Source organism: Branchiostoma floridae, chromosome 19 (genome assembly GCF_000003815.2).
Source record: "Branchiostoma floridae strain S238N-H82 chromosome 19, Bfl_VNyyK, whole genome shotgun sequence".
NCBI lineage: Eukaryota > Metazoa > Chordata > Leptocardii > Amphioxiformes > Branchiostomatidae > Branchiostoma > Branchiostoma floridae.
The window spans coordinates 4560305-4586875 of record NC_049997.1 but is presented as its reverse complement, the minus strand read 5'-3'; the positions used below and the strand labels follow the sequence as shown (position 1 = coordinate 4586875).

Genomic DNA, 26571 nt, shown 5'->3' with positions numbered 1-26571 from the left:
GTGTCTTTCCTGACAGGTCATTGATGGTTTTCCAGGTATTCTCTTTTCTCGTCGGCCGTCACTAGCTCTCTTTAATCTGCCTGTTGAGTGCTCTGGTTTTATCACTTTTGTATGACTCATTCCGTGCACTGTTTAGACTCCTCCACGACTCTTTCGCTTTTCGTGTTTTAGTCACGAGGAACCTTCTTTTGGCTTCGTCCCTGTCTGCTTTCAACTTGATGGTTTCTGCCAACACCCAGCTGGGCATGCCGAACGGTTTCTGTTTCCCAACGACTCTTGTCGCTACTTCCTTGACTGCAGTTTCAAATTCTTTGTACATGTCAGTGACTGTTTCACCACTTGATTTGACTCTTTCACATGGTTTTCCCCTGATTGTTCTCAGACTTATTGACAATACGATGCTTAAGATCCAGTGGTCTGATTTCAGTTCAACAGTGTTATACGCTCGACAGTTAAGTAGAGAGTTGGCCCATTTCCTATTGACCAGAATGTGATCAAGTTGATGAACTGAACCTGTGGGGTGGGTCCAGGTCCAGAGGTTTTGGTTTGGTTTGGTTTGGTTTGGTTTGGTTATTCAGGTCACCATTAGTGACTGGAATGTCACTATTCTTCCTGGAGTCCGGGTGATTTGTAGAGAATCACCAATTCCAGACGGAAGGATTTGCACCATCTCCCACCGCACCATCGCACGTGTGGGGATGGCTACGCGGGTACGGAAATCTCATTTGTGCCGGGCGGAATTTTAGTTCCTCACACATGTCGACCAGCCTTTGTCCATTGGTTTCAGGATAAAAGGGGGGAAGGGGGTGTTATCAACGGGTAACGCCTAGATATCTTCCCGTTGAAGGTCCACGGACATTTTGCGACGTGTTGTTGAATCTACTTCAGACTCCATATTGCTTGAACAAGCTGAACTACTTGAGTGATTGTGATTCTTTTCTATCCCATCACGTTCTCGTTTAGCTCTAGCTCACATTTGGTTGGTCAAAGCATAAAAGCGTTCAGCCGGCTATTTATAAGAGACAAGTAAAAAAAATTGTACGACGCTAGGAAAAGTTTTAAACGCCCGAAGCTCTACGATGGCTGATTTAAGTTACGGTTTACTTGCGATTAACTGCCATCATATCGCGCAATGCACGGCATGTGCAATCGCAAGTACGTCGTAAGAGCTTTGTCGCCGAGGCTTACGCCACAAAAAGTAAATTTTATGGATGACATCAGCTCACGCATTAATTTTCGTCTGATTTCAGGAAAAAAATTTTCTTCTGCAGGGATGGTCAACATGACGATAAAGTACCAAAATGGGCAAATATGTTGTGTTGTAGCCTAATAATTGTACTTGGTAGAAGCGACAGGAATGTAGTTGCAGAAATGAAACTTATTGGATAGCTGTAAAAGTGGCACCAATATGGAGTGTGGTTACCAACTTTGTTGGTGATGCCAGTCTACCACATTAGTGTAAATTTTACCACACCAGTACATGTCTTAAATACAGGAATAAATGCCTTGTTGGCACTGATACCATGTTTTGTCAGTCATCATAACGTTATGGTGCCTATTTTTGAAAATGTAGGCGTTATGTAGCCATCTTGTTTTTTTTTCCACCCATCTTGTTTTTTTTTCGCCCCATCGCACTATTTTGCAGCCTGCAGAGGATGTCATCCATAAAGTCCTTTTTCCCGCTACCGCGAAATTAAATCCCCGCGAACTTAAATGCATTTATAGTACTACATCTGGGCCCGACCAACTCTGAAACATGTTGCTGCTCCACCTAGCAACTAATAAAGGTAGTGCAGTTCACTAGACCTTACCATTTTGTTTATCGATATTCCGCCCGTAATACTACTGGGAGCTGAGTGTATAAAGTACGATTAAATGAGCAAACACGAAGGGCAATAGCATACTACAGTATTAGATAAAGCAATGTAAGGTAAAGTTTCTGCCCAACATGGGATGAACAAGATAATAAGTAAGTAAAATTAGGGCTCTGTGGAGTAAAATATGTACTAGTTTGGTGCCGACCTCCGGTCGAAAATGTATGTATGTATGTATTATTCACAGCTTGAGCATAGAATAGTAGTAGTCGACAAGTCAGTAAGAAGTTGACAATCCATTGGCTTGCTTACAAATGTTGTAATATTCGGTCTTAAATTATGACAAAAACATGGCGTAGACAATGGTACCCCATTAGCAGGTGAATTGGAGGTATTATGAACTTTGCGGAACGTGTGAAGAGATCCATCCACAAATGCATTTTTTCTTCCCCTTCTCAAAGCAGTTGTTAGCGCTGCTGCTTTTTCGGTCCTATTATACGTGTGTGTTTGTGGTGTTAACATTTTGTGGTAAAGATGGTGCTTCCATCTGCGAAACATCTATCCTGATTATCTTGGACATGGTTAGTCTTTATTTCATAAGGTTTACCGGCCTTTTTGAGATTAAATCACATGGACAGGACCGGGGTCAATACATTAGGTGTGAGTCTGATTCCATAGCCATTCCATCACATGGCCTAAAACGTGAAAGAATAACAGCTGTTGTGTACAGCACTATTTGGTCGCTAACGACGACAACACTGTTCTAACAGTCATCTTGGCATTCCCACGGGAGGGGCTACGTGGTTGGTTAGATTTATCACGTGATAGGTAGAAGGACACAGTAAGCTTGATTTTATCCTTCATTTGCTTCCCGAATTTCTCAAGACAAAAAGTGCATCTAGACGTTAGTTCTTATACCACGGTATGTCCTGTTGCTTCAAAATCATGTTCTCTTCAGTTAATCTTTTGGTGCGTTTATAGTTGATATAGCGTGTGATAATGAGATATGGACCCGTGTTTAGTTGTGGAAGTTTGGAAAACAAGCCTCTACAGTCGTACCTGCTTAATCATGGGTCTAACGGGGAAGGAAATGACCAAAATGAAGTTGTGGAGTGTTTTAATGATAGACGTAAAGGTAGCAAGAGGTTTTGGACTGTGTTCAAGAGGACAATTTGGCTTCGTAAGCAGGTCAACAGAAGCTATTGTAAGCTTTTTAGAATGTACTGAGAGGTCGCCGGTCGGAAACTAGGGCAAAATGGCAGTGTTAGTGCCAAAGATAACCGTAGTTGCCGGTATACACTTTTCACATCAACACGTATCATCTTAACTGATTCCGTCAAGTTGTCGTCAGCTCAGTTTTTGATTCTCTTGATCCTTTCTTAAACCCTAGTATCAGTAACCCGGGGGTCACTCTGAAATCTGTGTACCTAGCAAGTCTTACACTCGTAGATTACTTAACAAACACAAGTAGCAATAATTGTACAAAACTGACGCATTTCAAACAAATTTTAAACATTAAATTCGTCATTCGTCAGAGAGGGGATGGTCAACCCGTATTTTATAACCTTATTTCAGACCTTATTGTTGATTTTTCTTCCGTTTGAAGTAGGGCATGTGAAGGCTTGTGGCCCCATTGAATGCTGTGGTTCTAGTTGCTGCCCTCTTTAACATGAGTGTGATGCGTATCACCATTTTTCTAATGTCTTGTTGCATTTCTCGCCCCTTTATTGAATTAGGTTTTGTTGGTTAACATGAACAGACCCAAGATCTGTTTGTTTATATTAAGTTAGTTTAGTTTCATAACTATTCCAAGCACATGGACGAAAAACGTGTAAGAATGACACGTGTACTGTTCGGCACTTGCTCGTCCCTTCCAATAACATCAGGCACTGCCCAGGGAGCCATCTTTGCTTTCCCACGGGAGGGGCTGGGATAAGAGCTACGCGATTGGTCAGATAAATCACGTGATAGGTAGAAAGACACAAGTACCTTTATTTTCTCTGTCATTTGCTTCCCGACTTTCTCAAGACAAGACTTGCTTCTAGACGCACCCTCCTATCTAGTTCACCGACAAGTACAGAGACATCCCTTCTTGGTATGTACCGGTTGCTCGTGTTCTGTTCAGTTTGATTCTTGGTAACGTTATAGTTGATGTAGAGTGTGAGGTTGAGATCCAGATACCTGTCTTTGTTGTGGATATGTGGTGAACAAGTCGCTAGCTTCATACCTGATTTTGTTTTGGGCGTATCGGGGAAGGAAATGCCCAAAAAAGTTGTAGCTGTGGGACAGGTGGTTGAGGATAATTGAGGATACTTGGAAAGGTAGCAAACTGTTTCGGGTTGTGCTCATTAGGAGAAAAATATGGTGCTGTGCTATATCTATAGGGTCCTCCTGAGATCTGTTTATTTAGTTTCGTTTCATAACCCTGCCCACCACATGGACTAAAAACGTGAAACAGTGACTCGTGTACTGTATGACACTTGTTGCTCCCTTCTATGAACAGCGCTGTGCAGAGAGCCATCTTAGCTTTCCCACGGGAGGGGCTGGGATATAAGCTACGTGATTGGTCAGATAAATGACGTAATAGGTGGAAGGACACACGTAGCTTTATTTTCTCCGTCATCTGCTACCGACTCTCTCAAGAAAATACGTTCTTCTAGACACATCTTCTTATCTAAGTCACCGACAGAGACATCTCTCCTAAGCATGTACCGGTTTAACGTGTAAAGCTTGTAGCGTGTTAGGTTGAAATAGGGATCACTGTCTTTTTGTGAATTTGTTGAGAACAAGTCGCTACAATCGTACCTACTTATATCTTTGTCGTAACGGGAGGGAAATGCCGAAAAAAAGTTGTACTTGTGGTTGCGGGATGGTTAGGATAGTTGGAAAGGAAACACTAAACGTATCTGGCTGTGTTCAGGAGGACGATGCGGTGCCGTTAGTAGGTGACCCGGTACTGTGAACTTTGTGGAAGAGGTCTTTGGTCGGTATTTGCGATAAAATGACGGTTTTAGGTTCTCAATTAAAACGTGACAAAGTTGTAAAGATGGTGCTGGCATAGTTCCTTTATATTTGAAATGTTCGTTACTGGATCCATCAATATTTGTGGTCGGCCTATATTTCATTTTATTTCGTCGTACTACTAGACAGTTGTTAGTGAGGGCAATGTAAAAAAAAAGTAACGGTACTTGTAAAACGATTTCTAAAATGTTTCAATTCATTCGGGTACGAAATAGTTAACTTGTTGAAGAGCTAGTTTAATCTTTCAGATTAAGGTAGTGAAAAACGGTGGTAAAAAAAGCGGCCCATATACATTAGTAACTGGGAATATAATGGCTACTCTTTTATATCTTTCTTACCTTTACATTTACCTAGACCTACCCTTTTGTCTGTTTCTAGCCAGAGTGTAATGTTTTGCGTCACAATTATAGACAACGAAAGATAAAGCTAATACATTACAGACAAATTCTAAAGGTTTGTTTCAGGATTCTGCCGGGATAGTCCACTTACAAGTAGTTTCTTTCTGGCCTTCTAGGTGTTTTTTTGTTTCTATCTCAAGTAGGGCATGTGAAGGCACGGGGTCACATTGCTTTGGTTCTAGTTGCCTTAGTTTTTTCTTGACCTGCTAAGAGTGTGATGTGTGGTGCCACTGTTGTCCATGGTAGTAATGATGATACTTCCTCGTTCAAAACATCTTTAGTGATTTCCTCGGACTTAATTAACCCTAAATCTTATTCATAAAGTTTCTGTGGCCATTTTTAGATTAAGTTACATGAACAGGCCCGGGGTCCTGCACATTTAGTCTCTGTTCTGAAAACTTGAAACAATGGCACATGTACAGTACGGCACTTCCAATAACAGCACTGTCCAAACAGTCATCTCGGCATTGTCACGGGAGGGGCAGGGATACATGCTACGTTATTGGTCAGATTTATCGGGTGATAGGTGGGAGGGCAAAAATAGCTTCATTTTCTCTATCAATTGCTTCCAGACCTTCTCAAGTTAAGACGTGGTTTAAGACACACCCTCTTATCTCGGTCACCGAAAGAGACATCCCTCCTAGGTATGTACCGGTTAAACTGGTTACCCCATATCATGTTCTGTTTAGTTTAGCTTTTTGTGACGTTATAGCTGATTTAGTGCGCAAGGTTTAGGTACGGATCCCTGTCTTCGTTGTAGACGTTTGGAAAACAGGTCGTCACAACCCTACCTTCTTTATCATTGTCGTAAGAAGGAGGAAAATGCCGAAAAATTATTTAAAAAATAAAAGACGACGTAGTCCTCTTCGGAGCAAGCGGAGCTGAGTGAGTGAGTGAGTAGTTGTGGTAGGGCTGAGGATAATTAGGTAGCATTACCTGGAGAACTAAAGGTAATCGACCTTTGTGGAACGTACTTATGAGAGCTAGGTCCTTGAATGATATTTTTTAGTAAAATGGCGGTTTGAGAGTCACATTCAACAATGGTTGTAAAGATGGTGGTGGCATTGTATTGATAGTTCTTATACATTTGAGTCTTTGTAACTGGATCCGTCAAGTTGTCGTCAGCCTATCTGTCAGAGTTTTTTTGGCCTTGAAATGTTCTCTTTTCTTACATGAAGAGCCATGGGGTCATCTATGCGATGAGATTGTCGTCTTATTCTGGACCAGTAGTCCAGTAGTCTCTAATGCTTATTACCACAGATTCTAATGTTGTAAAATGGTGATAGAACCACTTTTTATCCCCGTTGTTGATTTAGGGCTTAGTCAGTATACATGTAGATATTTCTTTCTGACGTTCTTGACCTGTTTTTCTCGAAGTCAGTCACATGTTAAGAAATATGTGTGACTACAGTGTCCGCTACGTGGAGCCAGTGTTGACCATTATTACTTCATTAAAACCCTATCATCCTCAGTAAACTTCTAAATCCTGTTGGAAATTAGCATTGGTTGTTGTTTTTGGGCTGTAAATTGGCAGGACTTTTAATAGCATTTTATAACATATAAGCATCTCATCACAGAGTTTAACGTTAGCCAACTACACAATCATGTACTATTCATCAGTTGTTGGTGATCACAATATGAAAAGAAACCATGTTATGAAGATACCTGTAATCTTGAGGATTTCTAAAACGTCGTTTTGCCGTTGTGCGACACATAGTCAAGTGAAAGAACGAGTTCAACTTTTTACGTTTTTAGAAGACAAAGATAAACGAAGCAGCCCAGGATTCATAAAAACCTTGAAGCTTTTTTTGCTCTTCTGAATTTTGATCAAGTGTCATACTAAGAGTCACAATTAACATGGTTTTTTAAGAAAAAGCTGACGCCTTACGAACAAATTCTAAACAATGTTTACTGATTTCTTGGAGAGTGGTCAATCAACATTTTCTTCTGTTCTAAGTAGGACATATAAAGGCCCATGGTCATCTTATACATAAAAGCTGTTGTTCTAGTAACAATTTAATGCTTATCTTGTCCTATTTGCCACTGTTAACAATTGTGGCCAAGATGATGTTTCAATGTATCTTTTAAACATATTTTCTGATTCCCTGGGGCCTTTATTTCAATAGCTTTTCCCGTTAATTTCGTATCATAGAACAGACCTAGCTAGCTATAGGGTTTTCTTGAGATCTGTTTAGTTTCGTTTCATAACCAACCCCACCACATGGACTAAAAACGTGAAACAGTGACTCGTGTACTGTATGATACTTGTTGCTCCCTTCTACGAACAACACTGTTCAGAGAGCCATCTTTGCTTTCCCACGGGAGGGGCAGCAATATGAGCTACGTGATTGGTCAGATTAATGGGGTGATAGGTGGAAGGACAAAGATAGCTTCATTTGCTCTATCAATTCCTTCCCGACTTTCTCAAGACAAGACGTGCTTCTAGACGCCCCCTCTTATCTCGGTCACCGACAGAGACATCCCTCCTAGGTATGTTCCGGTTATACGTGTCATATCATGTTGTGTTTAATTTAGCTCAGCTTTTTACAACGATATAGCTAATTTAGTGTGTGAGGTTTACGTACGGATTCCTGTCTTCGTCAAAGAAGTTTAATAAACAGGTCGCTATTTTCCGACATTATCAAACATGGTCGTAACAAGGAGGAAAATGCCGAAAAAAGGCGACGTAGTTGTGGTAGGGTTGAGGATAATTAGGTAGCAACAGGTTTCGGTCTGTGTCCGAAATGACAAAAGTAAAGGTAATCTGAACTTTGTGGAACGTATCGAGAGCTAGGTGGTGGCATAGTCCTTATACATTTGAATCTCCGTTACTGGATCCGTCAAGTTGTTGTCAGCTTAGATGTCAAATTTTTAGGACCTTGAAATGCTCTATTTTATTACATGAAGAGCTCCTGGGTCACCATCTATGCATTTAGTTAGATTGCTGACTTGTGGTGTTTCAATGTATCTTTTAAACATCTTTTTTGATTCCCTGGTACAAGCTTGGCGTTAATTTCAATTGGTTTTTCTGTTAATTTCTCATCATAGAACGGATCTAGCTATAGGGACCCCTTTAAGATCTGTGTATTTAGTATCGTTTCATAACCCTGCCCACCACATGAACTAAAAACGTGAAACAGTGACTCGTGTACTGTATGACACTTGTTGGTCCCTTCTACGAACAACACAGCCCAGAGAGCCATCTTTGCTTTCCCACGGAAGGGGTGGGATATAAGCTACGTGATTGGTCAGATTTAACACGCGATAGGTTGAAAGACACAAATAGCTGTATTTTTGTCCGACATCTGCTCCCGACTTTCTCAAGAAAATACGTGCTTCTAAACGGAACCTTTTTTCTTCGTCACCGACAGAGACATCCTCCCTGGGTATGGTCGGTTAAACTTGTAAAGCTGATATGGCGTGTAAGGTTGAGATACGAATCCCTATCTTTGTAGTGAATTTGAGGTCTAGGGACTTGGGACTTTTTCAGAGTGTAATATTTATAGCCACATTTAAGAACGGTGTAAAATCATGATGGCAATATTCTTCGGCTTTTTTATGTTCAATACTGATAGCGTTAGAGCGTTGTTAGTCCATATTTTGTAGCTTTATCTGACCTTCTTTGGTTGTTTTTTCAAAGTAAGGCACTTGTAGAAGCCTGGGTCTCTGCTTGAAATATATGACCACTCCTTGTTCGTCACTGCTCAAACATATTCATCATAAATTTATGAATTTTTTGCCACTTTGTGTGCGCTGTACTTGTTCGGCGTTATCGGTTCATAGTGTTCTATATTCATTTTCACCACATAGAGAAAAGCTTGAGCCACCTAAAATAACGTACTACTCGACTGTTCTTAGTGAGGACAATGTGATCAAAAGTTGTACTGAAACTTGTAAAAGAATTTCTAAAATGTTTCAATTTACTATGGTTTGGCATAATTGAAGAGCTAGTATATCGTTTCAGACTGTTTAATTAAACAGACGGTGGTAAGTGAAGCGACATTACAAACAGGGAGGTAAATGACTGCTCTTTTGTATATTTCTTACCTTTACCTTTACGTGGAACCACCCTCGTGCCTGTTTCTAGCCAGAATGTAATTATAAACAATGGTTGTTAAGATGAAGCTGACACATTACAAACAAATTCTAAACGTTGATTTCAAGAGTCTGTCAGAGAGTGGTCCACCTACAATTAGTTTTTTCTGGTCTTCTATGTGTTTCTTGTTTCTAATTCAAGTAGGGCATGTGAAGGCACGGGCTCATAATGAATACTGTGGTCCTAGTTGTTTGTTTCCTGACCTGCTCAGAGCGTGTGGCGCCACTGTTGACAATGGTAGTAATGATGATGCTTCCACGTTCAAAAAAACTTTACTGATTTCCTCGGGCCTCGTTAACACTAAACTTAATTCATGAGTTTTTGTGGCCATTTTTAGTTACATGAACAAGCCCGGGGTCCTGCACACTTATTCTCTGTTCTGAAAACGTGAAACAATGTCACATGTACAGTACGGCACTTCCAATAACAGCACTGTCCAAACAGTCATCTCGGCATTCTCACGGGAGGGGCTGGGGTAAAGGCTACGTGATTGGTCAGGTTTATGGGGTGATAGTTGGAAGGACAAAGATAGCTTCATTTTCTCTATTCCTTCCCGACTTTTTCAAGACAAGACGTGCTTCTAGACACGACCTCTTACCTCGGTCACCGACAGAGACATCCCTCCTAAGTATGTACCGTTTAAACTGGTTGCCCCATATCATGTTGTGTTTAGTTAAGGTTTTCGTGACGTTATAGCTAATTTATCGTGTGAGGTTTAGGTACGGATCCCTGTCTTCGCTGTAGAAGTGTGGACAACAGGTCGCTACAACCTTACCTTCTTTAACGTGATCATAGCAAGGAGGCAAATGCAAAATAACGACGTAGTTGTGGTATGATTGAGGATAATTAGTTACGAACCAAAAAGTTTCGATCTGTGTCCGAAATGACAACGTGATCCCGTTAGCAGGAGAATTAAAGGTAATCTGAACTTTTTGGAGCGTACTGAGAGCTAGGTCCTCGGTTGATATTTGGAGTAAAAAGGCGGTTTGAGAGTCACATTTAACAATGGTTGTAAAGATGGTGGTGGCAAAGTCATGATACATTTCAATTTCCATTACTGGATCCATCAAGTTGTTGTCAGCTTATATGTCAAAGTTTTTTTGGGACCTTGAAATGTTCTCTTTTCTTACATGAAGAGCTTCGAGGTCACCTTGAAATCTATGCAGTTAGTTAGATTGCTGTCTTTTGTTGGACCACTTTAGTGTCTAATGCTTAGAGTCACGGATACCAATGGTTGTAAAATAGCAATAGAACCAATTTTGTGCGTTACTGATGTTATTAGGGCTTGGGCAGTACACATTTAGTTATTTTTTCTGGCGTTCTAGCTTGACCTGTTTTTCCTTAAGTCAGTCACATGCATGTTAAGAAATATGTTTGACTACCATTCTCATCACATAGAGTTTAACGTTAGCCAACTACACAATCATGTACTATTCAACATTTGGTGGCGAGCACAATATGGAAAGAAGCCTTGTTGGTTTAGATGAAATGTAATGTTAAGAGTCACAATTAACATGGATTGTAAAGAAGAAACTGACACATTACGAACAAATTCCAAACTATGTTTACTAATTTCTTCAGAGTGGCCAAACCATATTTCATACCCTTTTTTCTGACCTTTTTGTTGTTTTTTCTTCTTTTTTAAGTAGAACGTGTGAATGCTCGGGTTCACCTTATAAAATCTGTTGTTCTAGTTACAAAGTAACGCTTATCTTGTTCTATGTTGGATGTGTGGCAGCACTGTTAACAATTGTGGTAAAAATGGCGTTTCAACATATCTTTTAAACACCTTTTTTGATTCCTTGGCGCCAGGTCGCCCTTTATTTCAATAGATTTTTATGTTCTTTCCTCATCTTAGAACAGACTTAGCTATAGGGTCCTCTTGACATCTGTTATTTAGTATCGTTTCATAACCCTCCCCACCACATGGACTAAAAACGTGAGACAGTGACTCGTGTACTGTATGACACTTGTTGCTACCTTCTACTAACAACACTGCCCAGAGAGCCATCCTTGCTTTCCCACTTGAGGGTTCGAGATATAAGCTACGTGATTAGTCAGATTTATCAAGCGATAGGTAGAAAGATACAAGTAGCTTCATTTTCTCCTTTATCTACTCCCAAATCTGTCAAGAAAATGCGTGTTTCTAGACGGATCCTCTTTTCTTGGTTACCGACAGAGTCAGCCCTCCTTGGTATATACCGGTGAAACGTGTCAAGCTGGTATAGCGTGTAAGATTGAGATACGGATCCCTGTCTTTGTTGTGAATTTGTGGAAAACAAATCGCTACGAGCGTACCTGCTTACATCTTGGTCGTAACGGGAGGGAAATGCCGAAGAAAGATGTTGTAGTTGTGTGGGCAGGTGGTTGAGGATAGTTGGAAAGGAAGCAAAAATTGTCGGGCTGTTTCAGGAGGACAATGCAGTCCCGGTAGTAGGTGACCTGGTAATGTGAACTTTGTGGAACTTGCTAAAAGGTCCTTGGTCCGTTCTTGCGTTAAAATGACGCTTTTAATTAAACCGAAAGTGGTTATGAAGATGGTGCTGGTATAGTTCTTCCATATTTGATTTGAAATGTTGGTTACAGTTGGATTCGTCAAGTTGTGATCAGCCCATATTTCATCTTTTTTGCCTTAAGATTGTCTCTTTTGTCCATGTAATCTGTATATAGCAAGCAGTTGTTTTACCAGTTAAGAGTGTAATGTTTACAGCCACTGATAACAATCGTATTTACTTTATAGAGGTTGAAACGTGGAGGGAAATGCTAAATAAAAACACATTTTGATTGTACGAGGGTTGATGATAGTTTGAAAGGTAGCAAAGCGTTTCGGACTATGAGGTTTTAAATCCACAGTCTTTTTGTGACGATGGTTCTGGGTCAGTTTTTTTCACTTTTAAACTGTTCGTTACTGATTCGTCATGTAGTCGTATAGCCAACAGTTTTTTTTCCTTTTTAAGCGCAACATGAAGAGGCCAAGGGGAATTTGGACTATTTCATTGTGTAATGTTTATAGCCACGTTTAAGAATGGTTTGAAATCGTGATGGGAATATTCTTTCCATTTTTATGCTTGAAACTGATTACATTTTACAGCTTTTTCCGACCTTCTTTGGTTGATTTCTTTTCAAAGTAAGTCATATGTAGAAGCCTAGATCTCTCCTTAAAATAGAGGACACAACAATTTCTCAATGTCTGGTTACTGCGGCATTTCGCATCGAAATATGTGTGACATATCTCAGGTGGGCGTGACATAAATAAAATACAACACGGTGTATTCCGCATCACCCTCGGTCCCAGCCCTCCCACGGGTCGGATCATCATTCTGCATTCTGCATACTTGACCTGTTTTGATTCTTTAAGTGAGTCACATGTTAAGGCCCATGCAATGTCACCTTACAATCTGTGTGACTACAATGTCCGATACTTGGAGCTACTGTTGATGATTAATACGTCATTAAAATCCCTATCATTCCAGTAAACTTAGCAGTAGCCTAATACGCGATCATGTACTATCCAACAGTTGTCGGAGATCACAATATGGAAAGAAACCTTGTTGTAAAGGTACTTGTGAGAGGATTTCTAAAACGCAAAAAACAAAGCGGCCCAGGATAAAAACTGTGAAGCTAGTTTTCCTCTTTTGTATTTAGATCACGAAAATATAATGTTAAGCGTCACAATTAACATGGATTATACAGAAGAAGCTGACACATTACGAACAAATTCTAAACTATGTTTACTGAATTCGTCAGAGAGTGGTCAAACCAAGTTTCATACCCTGTTTTTCCAACCTTTTTTTCTGTTTTAAGTGGGACGTGTGAAGGCCCTGGGTCACCCTATAAAAGCTGTTGTTCTAGTTACAATTTAATGCTTATCTTGTCCTATGTGGGATGTGTGGCGCCACGGTTAACAATTGTACTAAAGATGCTGTTAAAATGTATCTTTTAAAGACTTTTTTGATTCCCTAGTGCCAGCTTGGCGTTCATTTCAATTGGTTTTTCTGTTAATTTCTCATCATAGAACAGACCTAGCTATAGGGCCCCCTTGAGATCTGTTTACTTATAATATATAGTTTCGTTTCATAACCCTTCCCACCACATTGACTAAAAACCTGAAACAGTGCCCCGTGTACTGTATGGCACTTGTTGCTCCCTTCTACGGACAACACTGCCCAGAGAGCCATCCTTGCTTTCCCACGGGAGGGGCTGGGATATAAGCTATGTGATTGGTCAGATTTATGGGGTGATAGGTGGAAGGACAAAAATAGCTGCATTTTCTCTATCAATTCCTTCCCGGCTTTCTGAAGACAAGACGTGCTTTTAGACGGTCACCGACAGAGACATCCCTCCTAGGTAAATTCCGGTTAAACGTGACATATCATGTCGTGTTTAATTTAGTTCAGCTTTTAATAACGTTATAGCTAATTTAGTGTGTTAGCTTTACGTACGGATTCCTGTCTTCGTCGTAGAAGTTTGGAAAAAAGGTCGCTACATCCCTACCTTATTCAACGTGGTCGTAAGAAGGAGGAAAATGCCGAAAAATGACGACGTAGTTGTGGAAGGATTGAGGATGAGTAGTTAGGTATACGTATAGCAACGCGTTTCGGTCTGTTTCCAAAATTACAATAAGGCACTGTTAGCAAGAGAACTAAAGGTAATCCGAACTTTGTGGAGCGTACTGAGAGCTTGGTCATCGGTTGGTATTTGTAGCGAAATGGCGGTTTGAGAGTCACATTTAACAATGGTTGTAAAGATGGTGGTGGCATAGTCCTTATACATTTGAATATTTTTAACTGGATCAATCAGGTTGTTGTCAGCCTATATATGTCAGAGCTTTTTGGCCTTGAAATGCTCTCTTTTCTTACATAAAGAGCCTCGGGGTTACCTTGAAATCTATACAGCTAGCTTGTCTTCTTCTTTTTTTTAGTTTACGTAGTGTCTAATGTTATAGCCACAGATACCAATGGTTGTAACATGATAGAACCACTTTTTATGGCCATTGCTGATTTTAGTAGGGCTTAGTCAGTACACATTTTGTTATATCTTTCTGATGTTCTTGACGTTATATCTTTCTGATGTTCTTTACCTGTACATCACATGTTAAGGCCCGGGGTCACCTTGAAATTTGTGTGACTACTATGTCCGATACTTGGAGCAGCTGTTGACCATTATTCACCCTCACCTCACCTAGTCCCATCCTCATCAGGAGGGTCGGGGACTATGCTAGCCTCCAGCACAAGTCTTCGCCATTCCTTCCATTATTACGTAAAATCAATATCATCCTCTGTAGACTTCTACATGTTGTTGCAAATCAGTGTTGATTGTTCTTTTTGGGCTGTATCAGTTTATAATATTTCATAACCACAGAGTTTGAGATTGCCACCTACACAGTCATGTATTCCATATTTTGCGCTCTTCTGTATTTTGATAAAGTGTAATTCTAAGCGTCACAATTATCATGGATTGTAAAGAAGAAGCTTACACATTACGAACAAATTCTTAACTATATATTATACTGATTTCGTCAGAGAGTGGTCAAACCAAGTTTCATGCCATTTTTCCGACCTTTTCATTTTTCTTCTTTCAAGTAGGACGTGTGAAGGCCCGGGGTCACCTTATAAAAGCTGTTGTTCTAGTTACAATGTAATGCTTATCTTGTCCTATGTGGGAATACTGTTAACAATTGTGGCAAAGATGGTACATGGTGTTTCATTGTGTCTTTTAAACATCTTGTCTGATTCCCTGGTGCCAGGCTGGCCTTCATTTCAATTGGTTTTTCTGTTAATTTCTTATCATAGAACGAATCTAGCTATAGGATCCCCTTTGAGATTTGTTTATTTAGTTTCGTTTCATAACCCTTCCCATCACATGGACTAAAAACGTGAAACTGTGCCTCGTGTACTGTATGACACTTGTTGCTCCCTTCCAAAAGCAGCACTGTCCTGAGAGTTAGCTTTGCCAAGTAAGGGGCAAGATATACCTCCTAGGTATGTACCGTTTGAACATGTAAAGCTGATATAGCGTATAAGGTTGAGATATGGATCCCTGTCTTTGTTGTGAATTTGTGGAGAACAAATAGCTTAAGTCATAGCTGCTTATATCTTTGTCGCAACGGTGAGGGAAATGCCAAAAAAAGACGTAGTTGTGGTAGGGGCGGGTGGCTGAGGATATTTGAAAAGGAGGACGATGCGGTGCCGTTATTAGGTGACCTGGTATTGTAGAAATGCGTGGCGGCACTGTTAACAATTGTGGTAAAGATGGTGTTTCAATGTATCTTTTAAATATCTTTTCTGATGCCCTGGTACCAGGTCGGCGTTTATTTCAATAGGTTTTTCTGTTAATTTCTCATCATAGAACAGACCTAGCTATTGGGTCCTCTTGAGAGCTGTTTATTTAGTTTCGTTTCATAACCCTGCCCACCACATGGACTAAAAACGTGAAACAGTGACTCGTGTACTGTATGACACTTGTTGGCCCCTTCTAAGTACAACACTGTCCAAAGAGCCATCTTTGCTTTCCTACGGGAGGGGCTGCAATATAAGCTACGTGATTGGCCAGATTTATCGGGTGATAGGTAGAAGGACACAAGTCGCTTTATTTTCTCTGCACAAGACTCTCTCAAGACAAGGCTACTTCTAGACGGAGCCTTTTATCTACAGGTCACCGACGGAAACATCCCTCCTGGGTATATACCGGTTAAACGTGTTGCCTCATGTTCTGTTTAGTTTGATTTAAATAAATAGTAATAAGGCTCAGAGTCTCTTTGAAAGCTGTTGTTCTTGTTGCTTTTCTGGACAATAGTTGTACAGATTATGCGTCCATGTTTGAAACACCGTTACTGATTGCCTCGGGCCTAATCAATTTATATTTCACTTGTTTTTCTGGCCATTTGAGATCAGACCACATCATTCATCCCTACTTTACCCCTGATGGGGTCATCTGGGGGTAGTGTAATGTAGATGTGAATGAATAGGCGCGATGGGACCCCTTTAAATCTGTATACTTAGTTACAGTTCTTTCTGATTAGGTTCGTTTCATAACGATCCGCATTACATGGACTAAAACGTGAAAAAATTACACGTGTACTGTACGGCACTTGTTTATCGCTTGCGAGGGAAGCACTGTACAAACAGACATCTTGGCATTCCCACGGGAGGGGCAAATCAGTATATTCACAATCTCATGATATGTCTTCTTTTCTGTTCTCTTCTGAGGGGTGATAGTTGAATATAAAACATTAACGTGGGGGATGTTTTTACATTCGTGAAAATTGAATTTGGGTTTATATGTTTACTTGCGAGAGTTCCCACATCAATCAACTGTATTAATTGTGATGATATTTGGCCTGTTGGTATACAAACACGTAGATAACTGTTGATTTTCGGTTCGCAGCAGGGCTTCTGATGTTTTGTATATTTTCTACATGTGTCTAATGTACTTTGACCTCTCCTTGCTTATGGGCAACTGCATGGATGTCGTGTGCTGAATTGATGTATTGCTGTTCAACTATCTAACCTGAGAAATTGCCTAAAATTAGCGGGTCAGTTATACCCCAGAATGAGGGACATTCACCTAACCTGGAGGATTTTTTGTGTGTGTATAAGCTATACTGTCTTTTCCACCACAAAATAAGCATATACTGTAGAAGCCGTTTAATTGCACAGCTCATTTGTCAGCATATTTCGTGCAATTATCCGGGTGGTGCAACAATGCGAACTTATCCAGCTGGTCTTTAGCGGTTGCGGATTTTGGGATCCCGTGCAATTAACAGAAGTGTTGTTCACAGCCTATGGGAGGAATTCGTGTAATACATTACTAGGGAGTTAGGGAATTTAACTTTTTCCCGTTATACAGTAGTCTATTCAACATTTTGACATTTCTCCTCTCTTTTTTTTTCACTCAGAAGTCTTCCTGTTCAACACGCCCTGATCTTGTCCTGTTTCCGAGCACAACTGTACCTGAACACGTGTCCCTGACGTGATGAAGTTCCTCCTTGTCCTGCTTGCCATTGTGGCAACCGCGAACGCCCTGCACAGGTAATGAAAGCGTTTTTGGCGACACCTCAGGGACTAGCCTAACAGTATATCATATGTCCGATTGGTAAAAATACCCAAAATTCTACAGGAATTTTTCCACACCTGCGAAGTTGCATCATCCCTTTGGAGGGAACTCCATTTCATGATGGGATACTTAAACAAATGGCGCTTAAAACGAAGGAAATTTTACCCTAGCTGTGTAGTATGTGTCCAATTGGCAAACATTCCTGGAATTCTACAACAGTTCGTCCGCGCGTGCGTAGTTGCATCATCCCTTTGTAGGAGAATAACTCTTAGATTGTTCCATATGCATTTGGACCTCTAAATCTTATTGTATGTTTTTAGTTTATCCGTAGGGCAAAATCATGTACCCATAGTAGCTCGTTGACAAGGACATATACCCTCACCCTCGTTGAGGTGCAAACATTTTGAATTTGTCATTTCCCTTTATAAAACATTTCATTGATGCAAGAAACTTTTTGATTCATAGGATCCCGCTGACGAAGATGAAAACTGTCCGTCGTCATCTGGCAGAGGTTGGCGTCCCGTACGACAAAATCATCAAGGACTACAGTGGGAAGTACTACAACATGACGGGTCCGCAGCCGGAGCCACTCTCAAATTATCTGGATGTACGTTAGTGGATAATATTCTGCTCTCTGATTCCTGTTGTTGCCACGTCTAAAGCCCATGTAAAGATTATCTTTGATGCTAGCAGAAATACAGTCGTTACTTTTAGGAACATGGTGCGAATAGAAACTACATGTATGTAACTGTGAACTCACTATGAGAAGATATTATGTTGACTATTTCGAACGAGAGAATGGAATGTTGAATTGCAAATTACTGTGTGTACTATTAAGAAGGCAAGACCTCTGACCTCCTCCACCTTCTTAACGTCTTGGGAAAAAGAGCTTAGAACGAAGATGTATCAAGGCTAAATAAAAGTAAAAATACAGAGCTCCTTGATTGCTATGTTTTGAGTACACAAATGTAACAGTAGCATGAAAGCTCATCTGTGTTGGTATAATACATTTTGAAGTTTTTCACCGTCATTCAACACGAAATTTTCTCACCTCGAGTTTTCAGTCACCTAGATGCCTGGCAAGCGGTATCAGCCCCCGTCTCTGTTATATTTAAGTGTCGGCTGGTGTGCTCTTATGTAGATGGCCTCCTTTACCCCCCTCACGAAGTAAACCGGTTTGGTGTCGAATATTTAAGCTTTTTCCTAGGTAATGAAATGTCCCGGTGATTCAATATTGACGCTTGCCAGGCATGTACGATTCTTTACTTGAGTCACGTGTCCCTAGGTCACGTGCTCAGAGTAATTGAGTCATCATTCCTTATGAAGGTCGACGGATGGGCGACTACAAATTCGAGGTAAGAAGATTTTGTGCTGAATGACAGTGAAAAACTACAAATGTAACATGTACATAAATGATCGATTTACCATCCCTATCCATACACAGGCACAGTACTTCGGACCAATATCCATCGGCACTCCTCCTCAGAGTTTCCAGGTCGTATTTGACACCGGGTCATCCAACCTCTGGGTGCCGTCTAAGAAATGCCATTATTCTAACATAGCCTGCTGTGAGTATGGACTGATCAGTAACTCCTTGCACTAACTACATTAACTGAGGAATACAAGAAGTACGAATTGGTACATTAAACTTTGCATTAAAACTTAAGCAGTTACTGCCACGTTGGTCATTCATTATGATTTGACAGCCTATAAACCTATCAGCCTATAAGACCTTTAGCGTGTCAATAGATTTAAGAAAAGGGTCTCAGAGTCAGCAAACTAGCCTAGTAAAATTTAAACTGTGGCATTCAAAATATTCTACGGATAGAATGAGTAAAATGTCTCAGAATGTGTGAACAATAATTATAGCTGTAAGTGCTGTGGGGTACAGACTCTTGGCCACCAAAGAAAATCATGTATTCGTTTACATATCCAGGTTATAGTTTTTTCATAGTTAGCCAAGCTCTTTCAAATTTCCCGCAGTGCTTCACAACAAGTATGACGCCAGTAAGTCCAGCACCTACAAAAAGAATGGAGAGAAATTTGCCATCCAATATGGGTCTGGCAGCTTGAGTGGCTTTCTAAGTCAGGACACAGTCTCTGTGAGTAAAGATGTAAAATTTGTTTTCCTTACGATTGTTCTTCTATAGGTCAATTTTCATTTCATGTTTGAAATTGTTTCTTTTTTATTTATCTATTTTTATTTAAAAATTGTTTTTTATTTCAAAAATTGTTTCTTAAACTATCGATTGGTACATTTTTTCGTACATGTAGTTTAAACCAAAAAAAATACTTTTACAAAATGGAGGTTTTCAAACAGTAAGTTGTACAAAACTGATTAAACACAACAGGATCTAAAGACCTGAATGAAACATAGACTCTGGATGTATTTCCAAGAAAAATTTTGATTTTTTTGTTGTCCCTTTGGCTTTTTTTAAAACTAAGATTGTTGCTTAAACCGCCCCTCCATCATGAACAATGATATCACTACTACAGGTCGCAGGTATCGAGGTTAAGGACCAGACATTTGCGGAGGCGTTGTCAGAGCCTGGTATGGCGTTCGTCGCGGCCAAGTTTGACGGTATACTTGGGATGGGGTACAGTAACATCGCCGTGGACGGCGTGGTGCCGCCGTTCTACAACATGGTCAGTCAGGGAGCGGTGCCGGAACCGGTCTTCTCGTTCTACCTGAACAGGTAAAACTAATGAGCATATCAGCATGACTTGCCACCTTTTTAGCAAAATTATCATGCTCTCATTTTTGTATCAGATATCAATATCATACAAGGTAACTTTACATGGACATGTAAGGTATAAGGATGTTCTTTGATAATACTCAACTTTGACTCCTGTCTATGTCTATAGATGATCTTTAGATGATCTTTAGTCTCTACCATATTAACTACGCTGACTACACACTCGTCCTCATTGAAATATACGAAATAGCGATTTTTGGTTCGAAAATATATCAGCTCATTTTTTAGTCAAACCTAACTGATTGTTTAGGAAAACTCTTTTAACATAGCTAAAATATGGTAACTTATGACCTTTTACCCATTGGTTATAATATTACAAGGCAGGTAACAAACGTCACCGGCAACATATGTTACAACACAACACAACAGTACACTAACCCTTTTTTCTTGTAAATGATTTGCAGTATTGGCTACATCATTAAGGTATAAGAAGAAGTCTCTATGGACTTTCAAAATTGGTTGTCTTTTTAGGGATTAACAGACGGATTGATTATCCTGGCTAATTGCTCCCCTTAATGTCGATTTCTACGATTCATACTTCGTACAAAGACCTGGTAATGCAAAGATTTTCTGGTCACTATTCAACAAATGTTCCTGTCTTTTGTCTGAAGGCCAGGCCTATAAATTAATGTTACAAAATATTTTTTCTCATGAAAGGCGTGGGCTGTCATGACCTTTCGATACTTATGTTATTTGAACTATATTGTGTTTCATTTATTATTTTTAACAGTCAATAAAGTTTTGAGTAATGAATTCCTACCATACCTTGCAGGGATCCCTCGGCCACCGCTGGTGGTGAGCTGATTTTGGGTGGGGCTGACCCCAATTACTACACCGGAGACTTCACCTTCCTCGATGTCACCAGGAAAGGCTATTGGCAGTTCAAGATGGACGGGTAAGCCTTACTTGATTTTGAAGCATATGGTTCTTACGCTTTCTTTTTTTGCACTCTTTCCTGACTGTTTTTATTTCAATATTGTCTACCTCTCTATCTGTTTTTATTTCATTACTTTGCACTTCACTATTTTTCCATGTCTTCCAGTTCTAAACATCTTCCTTGATGGTGGCCCAAGGGTTATAGAAGCGGAGATAGCTACCACTCTATACACCGATATTAAGGTGTAAGAAAAATCATCCACCTTTAAATACTTTTGAACAAATGAAAACCGTACCAAACCAAACCAACGAGAAATATACAGAAGTCAACCCTTGGTTGTTTTTTTTCACTGTGCAACACCAGTCTTCACTCTAATACTGATGAAACGGGACAGCATGCACAGGCTGGATAAGCCACGCTTACCGCTTACCGGTCCCTTGACCGGGGCTGGTCGTAGGGGCGCTTTGCTGCTTATACCCCCTCACATTAGGCGAAAATCGATCGGAAGACTAGTCTACGAGCTCTAAATGACATTTTCGTGAGTAAGACGTCCGGTGTTCTCACGATCATCTTGCGATTTGTAGGGATCGCCGGCCATTTTCCGGGGCCGTACGATGGTCGTGGTGCAGCGAAACATGTTCTTAACATAAGCGACAAGTCGCAGGAGATCTCTGAGATCGCAGAACTCGTTACCGAGTCGCAGATCGTGCGTGCAAATCGTGCGTACTTCGCAAGTGTATCGGTCGACATTCGATTGATAGTCGTGCGTCAATCCAGCACAGACCTAGTTCTTAATCATCGAGCGCAAATCGGATGGCAAACGCCCGTCAGTCGGGCGACGTTCGCCCGACTTCCGTTTGTTTACAAATATTGAATTTCTGAGAATGTGAGGGTAGTTCTGACATTGTGGCCCCTGTGGCAGTATATAGGCTGGCTTTGTGACACAATTTCTTTTCTTTCGTCATTTCTAGTATGCCCGCTCATTCCATTAATTGGTTAAAAAGATAACAACAACAAAAGAAATAACATTTATTGATATCTTGCCTTTCTGTGAGGAACGTTTTGTGTTACTTTGTCCGCGTGCAAGAGGTCATGGGAGGTTCATTATCATAGATTTATTCAGAGATGATCACACGAGCCTGGCTTATATGTGAGGGGGACAGTTTTTGGTCGAAAAATACGCAAGACCATCTTAAGATCTTAAAATCAGCCGACCTTCCGGCGATCGCGAAGTACGTGCGAAAACCGTATGTAATGTGAGGGAGGTATAAGCACACTGCCTCTCTCCATCTCTCCCTGACATGCGCTAGCGCTTGGCCTTGGGTGCTGGGGGCAGTCCTGTCCATTCTTTAATGTTTAATGGCTAAGTCACTGGAGATGATCAACTGTAACAAGAATTTGTCTATTCATAAGACAACTAACATGTGAAGTTCAACACGTCTGTACATGTCTTTCTCAGTATAAATGTCGGTGGCTCCACGTTCTGTCAGGAAGGTTGTCAGGCCATCGCTGATACGGGAACCTCTCTCATTGCCGGGCCCATTGAAGAGGTCAATAAACTGCACAAACAAATCGGAGCCACCCCCCTTGCTGGCGGAGAGGTAAGTCTTGTAACAGGAAAAGAGAAGTCTTATTTAATGATGCATTACTGTCTGATAGCATAATGTAAAAAGAGCCGGCCTACATATTGACACATTTGATATGTTAATATGTCATTGCCGATTGTCAAAAACACCCTTATTTTGATTGTAGGTTTAGACTTTGATTATATAATCCTGTTTAAGTATGTTTGTCTTAATTAGCAAGAGTCCCACACAGATACACGTTACATTGTTTTGCAGTTTGTTACCTCTGCGCATGACCGTCGACTTGCTATCGCTAGAAAGCATTGTCTTTAAAGAAATAAATAAATCAAGACCTCTATTGTACGTTCATACACAAACAACTTGAAGCTAAATACAGGCCAATATGGTTAAGTCGTGATACAATATTAGTTATGAATATATAAGAATTTGCATCTTACTAGTATACTATATACTCAGAGTCTAGTGCATACTAGATTCTAAAGATTCAACCTCTCCTTGCGTTAAAACAATGGATATAGGTTACCCCACGGATAAAGGTGAACTAGCGTTACTTGCAGAACATGGGTCACATTTGAGTAAAACTCAAGACCACCTTCAACATCCTCGCTTACCCCTAGAATACTGATTCGGAATTCCAGATTTCTTTTGATGATATTGCGTGTGTTTTCCCTGTATTCATCACAGTACAAGGTGGACTGCAGTAAGGTCACATCCCTCCCGACCATCTCCTTTATACTGGGTGGGAAGGAGTTTGAATTGACGGGGAAGGAATACATCTTACAGGTATGTTAAAATTTCTTTAAAGTAGAAAGGCCGCCAGAAAAAAAGAGTACTTGTAGTGTTTGATTTGGCAACGGTCAGGCATTTCAGACAACATCGTCTTTCGTCCGTGACGGATAGAATACGGAAACGATATTTCTGTTGTATCTATTTTGGTCATATAACGGTTAGAGTTGTAGAGTTTAAAAAATGGTCGGCCTAAATAGGGAAACACTGAGGAAAGACAGTGCTCATCTGAAATGTTTACGAATGATAGCGGATGCTGTCAAGAAAATGCCTGGGCTGCGTTTTCAAAGTTAATATGTGTATCTATGTAGTCTTCATCGACGTGTTAGGATGTAACTTAAAGTCCAGAATTGAATTTGAAAAGGCATAGCTCAATGTAGGAATTAACTATTTCTGTATCACCTCCTCACAACACGTACCAGTCAGATAGCAACAACAATATATTTCATTTATAATAATGGTCTGGGTGAAACCTAATAACGAGTCACAATTTTGCTACCCTTAGGTGAAACAGTTTGGGATGACTATTTGTCTCAGCGGCTTTATGGGCATGGACATACCACCACCGGCTGGGCCCCTGTGGATCCTGGGAGACGTGTTCATAGGGTCGTACTACACCCAGTTTGATTTGGGCAAGAACCTAGTCGGCTTTGCCACCGCAAAGTAGTAGCAACGGTCATGCAGTGGATAGAATTCCGTACCTCCACGATCCGGTAGGGAGGATTGAGGAATAGATAACGCCAGTTCACCTTTATCCGCAGGATAACCTATATCCGTTGTATTGAAAAACAGGGTATCAAGTCTACGAGCGTTGGTATCAAACTAGAATATTTGAAAATATTTCAGTCTAAAAACCACCTTCCGTCGTCTTGATGTCCCTTAAACACTGCTTTTCAATACAACGGATAAAGGTTCCCGACGGATAAAGGTGAATCTACGTTATACGTCGGTGGCATTCTAGAATAAAGTTTCCGACGAGTACTATCCACCTTTTGGCCACAGGAACCCATACAGAAATATAGCTAAGTTTTTTTCTTTCTTTTACTTTACATATATATTCATATATTATTCTAGCAAAGTTACTTAACGAACTAGTACTTAATTATAATAATAGTCAACTGCATTTTCCAGCCAGTTATTGAAAACAGCAGAGGAATTTTAGTATTCCAAAGAAGCTGCTTTCATTGATTGGTATTGAATGTTTGTTGACTATTTAATACAATAGCTAACAAGGTATTATAATAGGTCTGATTTTCACAGCCATGCAAATGCATGATTGCTGTCTATTGTTTGGTCAAAACAATGTATTGCTGACAATTACTGTCATAAAAGTGTAATGTATGGGGAGTTTGGGCGTTGGGATTGAACCCATACAGAAATAAAGTTTAGTTTTTTTTCTTTCTTTTACTTTACATATATTATTCTAGCAAAGTTACAAACAAACTAGTACTTAATAATCAGCTGCATTTTCTATCAAGTTATTGAAAAAAGCAAAGGAGTTTTATTATTCCAAAGAAGCTGCTTTCATTGGTATTGAATGTTTGTTGATTAGTTAATACGATAGCTAACAAGGTATTATTATTTATTATTATTATAGTTCTGTCATGCCATAGCGATGCAAATGCATGATTGTTGTGTTTTATTTCGTCAGACCTATATTGTTGGTAGATATTGTCATGAAAGCTTACCGCTTAACTGAAACTTTAAAAGTAGCACATTCAAAACTATAGTCTACATTCCATTACCCCTTAATTTACATTGGTACATATGAACTTAATCATGTTCATGTACATGTACTGCATTAATTGGTATTATCACAGTAGTTTTATCAGCTAAATCTTGATGATTTAGCATAAAAAACTATTCTTTTCATAGTCCACACATACTTATAAAATGGTAATGACTGTCATTGTTGTAACGGTTGTACTTTTTGTCAACTACAGATCTTCTGAATTACTTTAATTACAATCACTGAACTTACTCTGCGATAAAGTAAAATATACACGTTCAATAGACAATACAGCTTATACACAAATCTTGCCATATTATGCAAATGTATCAAATAGATACCATAAGGAAGTATATGAATGAAGATTATTCTTCGAAATGGATTTTTCTTGTAATTTTATGATAGGCGATATCGATATATAAATTAGAATACCATTGAAATAATATTATATAATATCATAGGATAAAGAACAGGAATACTTGTCTTTTAGCATAAAGAATTGTTCAAAGTTACACAAAATGTGTTTTACAATGACTTGAAGTTGTCACTGTCATGTATGGTAATCACATATGTCATCACGTGTACTTTGCCATATGCATGGATACTTTCAGAAATGTGTAAGGTCATTGCATATTAATTCTCTGAAACAACATTTTTCCTGGTTTTAAAGTTTCAATAAAGCTATACTGTATGGGAAAATCTTTTCTCTGTTGTATTTTTTTGCATTTACATTTGATATGTTAGGCCACACCAATTTAATTTCTTGGTTCACGGATTCGCTCGATCCTATTTTTTGGAAAAAAAAAAATTACCACTCAGCAAATTTTCACCATTAATGAAACCATTCACCAACTTTCTGTTGTAGCAAATTGGCCTTTATATTATAAGCTCCTTAAAGTGTGGGTACAGGTGCTGTTACTGTACAATAATAGTGTTTTTGTACTTTTTTCATGCTGAAAACTTTTTTCTATATGTTTTGGATTAGTCGTTACCTTTACCCCAGCCATTTTACAATTTTTATTTTTATTTCGCCCTCTCGCTCCATATTTTTTATGAAAAAATCTGTGAACCAAGAAATTAAATTGGTGTGGCCTTATGTTCACAGTTTAGTAAAACCTGGTAGCCAGACTATTCGTGGCTTGGCCTATGTAGCTAGAGCAGGTACTCTACGGGGAAGATGTAGCTCTTAATCGCCAGGAGAATCGTTCGCTACCGGTAGGAGTTTTATCCATGGCAGTGCCCCGCCGTAGACTGGGTACCAGGTTACGTTCAGTATGAGTAACTACATAAATTTTAAAACTCAGGGTTGATAAACCTCAGAAGATCCAACATCCTCTACTTGACCTTGACTTGACTAAACTCCCATCCCATAGACTTTTGAGGTCACTTCATTGCAACATTGGACTTTAAGTGTACATTTTAGCTCTGTTGTCAATTATTTCTATAGAAAATG

General features: G+C 39.8%; 1 protein-coding gene across 5 annotated transcripts; it reads left to right on the top strand.

The window, feature by feature from the left end:
• The first annotated feature begins 3802 nt into the window (after window positions 1–3802).
• Window positions 3803–25819, top strand: LOC118407207 (lysosomal aspartic protease-like). 5 transcript variants are annotated; one of them, XM_035807634.1, is made up of 10 exons: window positions 3803–3909; window positions 17227–17359; window positions 17850–17991; window positions 18829–18952; window positions 19368–19486; window positions 19881–20080; window positions 20913–21035; window positions 22477–22618; window positions 23288–23386; window positions 23895–25819. In XM_035807634.1, the coding sequence occupies exons 2-10, from the start codon at window positions 17304–17306 to the stop codon at window positions 24054–24056; spliced, it is 1167 nt and encodes a 388-aa protein (XP_035663527.1). In that variant the 5' UTR covers window positions 3803–3909; window positions 17227–17303; the 3' UTR covers window positions 24057–25819. The 5 variants fall into 5 exon arrangements, with proteins under 5 accessions (XP_035663527.1, XP_035663528.1, XP_035663529.1 ...); XM_035807635.1 differs by lacking the exon at window positions 3803–3909 and adding an exon at window positions 5805–5877; XM_035807636.1 differs by lacking the exon at window positions 3803–3909 and adding an exon at window positions 7650–7723.
• Window positions 25820–26571: the final 752 nt, after the last annotated feature.